The sequence below is a fragment of the Nycticebus coucang genome, chromosome 18 (genome assembly GCF_027406575.1).
Source record: "Nycticebus coucang isolate mNycCou1 chromosome 18, mNycCou1.pri, whole genome shotgun sequence".
NCBI classification, from domain to species: Eukaryota; Metazoa; Chordata; class Mammalia; order Primates; family Lorisidae; genus Nycticebus; species Nycticebus coucang.
This window is the reverse complement of record NC_069797.1, coordinates 9,578,805-9,585,254: the sequence shown is the minus strand read 5'-3', so window position 1 is coordinate 9,585,254 and position 6,450 is coordinate 9,578,805. Positions and strand designations below refer to the sequence as shown.

Below are 6,450 nucleotides of genomic sequence, written 5' to 3'. Positions count from 1 at the left end.
TACATGTGAAACTTAGTAAATGTAGAATATAAATGTCTTAACACAATAACTGAGAAAATGCCAGGAAGGCTACGTTAACCAGTTTGATAAAAATATTTCAAATTGCATATAAAACCAGTGTATGGTGCCCCATGATTGCATTAATGTACACAGCTATGATTTAATAAAATAATAAATAAACATTACTTATTCCCATTCACTCCTTTAATACATCCGGCGCCGGCTCCTCCTCCTTCCGGAGGGCTGGGAGACCGACTCCCTCCGCCGGCCGAGCCCGCTCCTACCTGGGCCGGCTTCCTGGGGCTCCCCTCGGCCGGGCGGCGGCAGTCCCCTCTGGTGCATGTGTCAAGTTGAAGAAGTAAACCGGGAGATTAGAAAGTAATGTTGTAGGTCATCTCAGAGTTCACCTCCACTCCGCTTTCAGGGAAGGAGGGCGCCCAGCCGGACCCGGCGCGGCTGCCATCGCGCACCCGGGCTGGCGCGCCCCGCGAGCCGCCGCTCCTGCGCCTCGGGGCCTTCCCCGGCCGTGGGAAAGGGAAGGGCGCCGGGCCGAGCCTCGGGCCCTGCGACCCCTCCGCGGCGCGGCGGGGCGGCGGGGGCCTCCGGCCGGGGCTCCGTGGAGGGAATCCCGGCCCACACGTGGCTGGGAGCCAGAGGGGTGCTCGGCCCAGCCCAGACGCCTTCCAGGGCTCCGGCTGCAATTCGCACCGAGACCTCCCTGAAATGCGGCGCGGCTCCCTAACCTACCGTAACTCGCAAGAGGAGCCTGTAGCCTCGGCTTCTAGGAAGTGCACTCTCGGCCTTACGTTTCTGTTGAAATGACTAGACAGTTCTTTGTGACCGCGTACTTTCAGAAAAGTCACCACTGCACATCCCGAAATTGAGAAGGAAAAACAAAAGCACAATATTTATTACACTAAGGACTGAGAAAACGGGACATGGGGTTCGCTCGAATCAGCTTTAAAACGAAGCAGGCACAACTCTTGATTCCAAAAGTGGAGAGAGCACGATGAAGAATTGTAGATGGGTTCTGTGTTAAACCACAAGAGAACTCCTACTTTTAAAGCTTCAATACTCCCAACGGGTTGGCGCGACGGACTTCAACGCGGAACCCAGAGGTAGCGGGTGCAGTCTTCCTGCCGGAAATAGGGACAGTGGCAGCCTTCCCGACTACGCACGCGCAATACCGCTTACCCAGGATGGAAGCGGTGGGTATTTTCTGTGTAGTAGCGGCAGTCCTTGCCTTGGGATTCTGGGTTTGGGATTCCCCGTTACGAATGAAGAGCCAGAAGCAAGCACGCTTGCTGGGCGCTGGAGGCCGAAGTCTGCTGGTGATCGCGCACCCTGATGATGAAGCCATGTTCTTTGCTCCCACAGTGCTAGGCTTGGCCCGCCTAAGGCACCATGTCTCCCTGCTTTGCTTCTCTACAGGTAGGAGGAAGCCGTAGGCGGGGCACTGAGAGCCGGGGATGTAAAGGGGATTTAAGTGCTGATCAATCTCAACTTCTCGAAGCGTTTTCTGATGTAAAGAGCTAAGTTAAATACACCGAATTCTGGACCCCTCACCGACTGGGGACGGAAGCGGCCGTTTTTCCAGATGGGTTGGAGGACGCCTGCAACTCAGGTACTCTACTCTCCACTAGATGGATTGAGGAGCAAAAAAGCAGTTGCTTGCACATGGTTACTTTCAATACCTGCGTTTCCGTTGGGAACTGTGCTTGTAGTAGTTATTCTGTGGAATCTTTTATTTGCAGAAGGACCAAGAATAATCATCTTACTATGTAGCACACCAAACTGAAAGCTATACTGTATCGTGCTTGCTCTGGCCTTAAGGTTTCACCTTTAACAATAGGACCGGCTCGGCGCCTGTGGCTCAAGCGGCTAAGGCACCAGCCACATACACCTGAAGTGGCGGGTTCGAATCCAGCCCGGGCCCGCCAAACAACAATGACGGCTTCAACCAGGAGAATCACTTGAGCCCAGGACTTGGAGGTTGCTGTGACTTGTGATGCCACAGCACTCTACCAGGGTGACAGCTTGAGGCTCTGTCTTTAAAAAAAAAAAAAAATAGCGAAGGACCTCTGCGATGGTTTTAAAATCAAGTTTATCAAGTTTAAGAGAGATGCATGTATCAAACTGAAGAAGTAAACTCCCAAGATTGGAAGGTAATTTTGTGATTATTTTAGCGTTCAACTCCAGTCCACTTTTCAGTGAAAGTTTCACAGAATAGGTCTTTCTTTACAATACAGAAAAGATCAAATGAGAAAACGAATGTTGTCCATGATAGCAGATTATTAGATAATTGCATAGTTGTATAAATAAAGTGATTGAACTGTACACACCTATGGATGAGTTTTATAGTATGTCAAATTATACTAAAATAAAGCTGTTTTTAAAAATTGCTCAAGACCTCTTTTCCTATTTGGTTGTGTGTGGTTCCAATTCTTTTTCTATGCAGATTTTTCACAGAAATCACCTTTTGTAAAATGTTATATTCTTTTCACTTGATGTTACTTTATTTAGCAAGTATTTATTAAACACATATATGCTAGGTCTTATTCTGTGTTTGAGGGGAGCAAGCTAGATAAGGATCCTGTCCTCATGAAACCTGAAATTAAAACATTTACTAATGTTAATTAAGAGCTAAATATATAGCTTTTTTTTTTTTGAAACAGCCTCCCTCTGTCCCTGGGTGGTATAGTGCCATGTCAAAAAAAAGCTAAATATATAGTTTTTTTTTTTTTTTTTGGAAACAGTCTCCCTCTGTCCCTGGGTACAGTAGAGTGCCATGGCTCACAGCAACCTCAAACTCTTGGGCTTGAGCAGTCCTCTTACCTCAGCCTGTTGAGTACCTGGGATTATAGGAGGCCTCCACAATGGCCGGCTAGTTTTAGAGATAGGGTCTAGCTCTTGCTTAGGCTGGTCTCCAACCTGTGAGTTCAAGTGATTCACCTGCCTCGGCCTCCCAGAGTGCTAGGATTACAGGTGTGAGCCCCTGTGCCTGGCCTAAATATGTAGCCTTTTAAATGGTTTTATCAAGATAAACCTTAGCTTAGTTTTTCTTCATTGTGTGTATACTTAGGGAATTTCTTTGAATACTTTATCTCCCTATTACAAATAACATCTTTTTAAATATTATTTCCTTAAGATTAATTTATAAAACTGTCCTTTTTTTATGCTTTGCCTGGAAATCATATTCCCTAAAACAGATAAATTTATATTCCTACTGGCAGCAGTGAGGTATCTGTCTTAATATATTACCCTCTCAAAAGTATTGACTTTTGAGGGGTGGGGGGTTGTTTGGGTTTTTTTTGATATGGGGTCTCACTCTGTCAACCCAGCTAGAGCACAGTGGTGTGTGTGATCATGTCTTATTGCCACTTCAAACTCCTAGACTCAAGTAATCCTTTCTCCTCGCCCTCCTGAGCAGGTAGGGCCCCAGGCAATTTTTTAATGTTTTTACTAGAGTTGGCATCCTGCTCTTGATCAAGCTGGTTTATAAATTTCCTGATTAATATTTTTCCCCAAAAAATCTTTTTTTACCAATAGGAATAAACTATCTTTCACATTTATTGAGAATTTGGATCTAAGCACATCTCACTGTGTGGTGTTAAGGATATTAATTGCAAATAGGTGGAAGTAATAGCCCTATTTTTTTCTTTGCTTTTAATTTCATTTACATTTTATACAACTACGGGAGTCAAATTATAAGCAAGTTTGTTTTAAGATCTGCAAGAGAAATCTTGATTTTATTTGTTAAATATTATAGATGCGTTCTGTTCTTTAACAAATTTCTCATTTTTAATAGGTTCACAAAACTTTGGGGCCAGAAATCACAATTTAGAAAAATATATATGTATATGTAAAGTATGCACTATACTTGGCATTTAATTTTTTCTTTCTTTTTAAATTATTATTTTATTTGAGACAGTATGTCTTTCTGGGCTACAGTGTAGTGGCATCATCTTAGCTCACTGCAACCTAAAATTCCTGGGCTCAAGGGATCCTTCTTGTCTCCCAAGTAGCTGGGGCTACAGGTGTGTGCCACCACACTCAAACTGGGCTCAGATGATCTTCCTGTTCTGGCCTCCTGAAGTTCTAAGACTATAGATGTAAGCCACAGTATCCAGTGGGCAATTAATATTTCTATTATTGTCTTTTATTATTTCCTCTAATTCCAACTTGCCGTTTTAAATGGTTCTCTACCTTTTAAAATTACTTATAAAATTCATAACGCATTCTACACAGCTATGATTTAACAATAAAAGTTAATTTAAAAAATAAATAAAATTAATAACGCATTCAAAAATATGTAGATTAAACATTCCCCATACTCAGGACTTCCTTAAATATCAGGAAGCTAACAATTGGTAGTAAAATACAATGGAAGCTATAATGATGTGATAGAGAACATACGGTGGATACAAAATGAAAAAGGGCGGCGCCTGTGGCTCAGTGAGTAGGGCGCCAGCCCCATATACCGATATACTGAGGGTGGTGGGTTCAAACCCGGCCCCAGCCAAACAGAAGCAACAACAACAACAAAAATAGTCAGGTGTTGTGGCAGGCGCCTGTAGTCCCAGCTACGCAGGAGACTGAGGCAAGAGAATCGCCTAAGCCCAAGAGTTGGAGGTTGCTATGAGCTGTGATGCCATGGCACTCTACTGAGGGTGACAAAGTGAGACTCTGTCTTAAAAAAAAAAAGAAAAAATTGGGGGCACCTGTGGCTCAGTGGGTGGGGCCCTAGCCCCATATAGTGAGGATGGTGGGTTTGAGTCCGGCCCCCAGCCATACTGCAACCAAAAAGTAGCTGGGTGTTGTGGCGGGTGCCTGTTATCCCAGCTACTTGGGAGGCTGAGACAAGAGAATTTCTTAAGCCCAGGAGTTGGAGGTTGCTGTGAGCTGTGACGCTACAGCACTCTACCAAGTGCAACAAAGTAAGACTCTGTCTCTAAAATAAATAAAGAAAAATAATAAAGTTAAATAATTAAAAAGAAATGAAAAAATTTCCTTTTCAGGGCTTTTGATTAAGGAACACTCCAAATAGGTTTTCTTTTGATCTGGGCATTAAAAATAGGAATAGCTATAGAAGAAGTAGATCAAGTCATTCTAGGCAATAGTAAAGGAGGAAAGGCATCAGTAAGTCTTGGACTTGTGTGAATAATTGATTCTAACTAGATCTCCACTTTAAGGAGAAGGGAGAAGCAAAAATAATTTTCTGTCCAGTATTTTTCCAATTTATGTAACCACAGAAATACCTGTTAATATATGTTTCCTAGATAGTAGAAAGTTTTGTTTTATTTTATTTTATTTATTGCAATCAGTTGTTTTAGAAAACGCATTCTGGGCTCGGCGCCTGTGGCTCAAGCGGCTAAGGTGCCAACCATATACACCTGAGCTGGCAGGTTCAAATCCAGCCTGGGCCCGCCAAACAACAATGATGGCTGCAACCAAGAAATAGCTGGGTGTTGTGGCAGGCGCCTGTAGTCCCACCTACTTGGGAGGCTGAGGCAAGAGAATTGCTTGAGCCCAGGAGTTGGAGGTTGCTGTGAGCTGTAATGCCAAGGCACTACCCAGAGCGACAGCTTGAGGCTCTGTCTCAAAAAAAAAAGAAAACGCATTCTGGTGGCAATGTGGAGAATGATACAGATAGAAAAACTGGAGTCAGGAAAACCAATGCAGCCCATCCTTTCCAGGTAGACTGCACCACCAAATTTCTGTGTATTTCTCGTCTTTAGTCAGCTTGACATCCTTGTATTAATTACTGTTGCTTTTATGGCACTGTTGTCTGGTATGAACAGCCCTCCGTTCTTAGGGGATGTTTGTTATTGTTGATTTTTTTCTTCCAAATATATTTCAGAATTAGCTTGGTCATGGAAAAAACTTGCTGGTATTGAGGACAGCACCTGTGGCTCAAAGGAGTAGGGTGCTGGCCCCATATACAGGAGGTGGCGGGTTCAAGCCCGGCACCGGCCAAAAACTGAAAAGAAAAAAAAAAAAGAAAACCTTGCTGGTATTTTTATTTGAATTTCACTGACTCTACTGATTGTATAAGGAGAGTTGACATATTTATAACATAAAGTCTTTCTACCTTTGATTTTAGGGTGTGCCTCCTCATTTATATTTGCCTTCTTTAATGTTTGTTAATAGTTTTATAATTAAGGTCATAGGTACATAGTGAGATGATGATTATGTAATCTTGTCCTTTAATGTGTTTTTATGTCCAGAGGTTCCTTTTGCAATATCATAGTCTCTTTACTTTCATATACTTTGATATCTTTTTAGTTCTATAAATATATTTAACACTTAGATCTGCTTCTAATAATTCCAATTTCTACAATCTGTATATCTAATTCTGCTCTTTGTTCAAGTAACTCATTTTGGGTGACTTGTTTCTGTGTGTATTTTGTGATTTTTTTCTTTTCTTTCTTTTTTTTTTTTTTGAGACAG

General features: G+C 42.8%; 1 protein-coding gene across 1 annotated transcript in view; it reads left to right on the top strand.

The window, feature by feature from the left end:
* The first annotated feature begins 307 nt into the window (after positions 1 to 307).
* PIGL (phosphatidylinositol glycan anchor biosynthesis class L) overlaps positions 308 to 6,450 on the top strand; it is a 79,935-nt gene continuing 73,792 nt past the window's right edge. Inside the window, exon 1 of the mRNA XM_053568633.1 lies at positions 308 to 1,431. Within this exon, the coding sequence (XP_053424608.1) occupies positions 1,200 to 1,431 (232 nt within the window). The 5' untranslated portion in view covers positions 308 to 1,199. The remainder of the gene's footprint in view (positions 1,432 to 6,450) is intronic.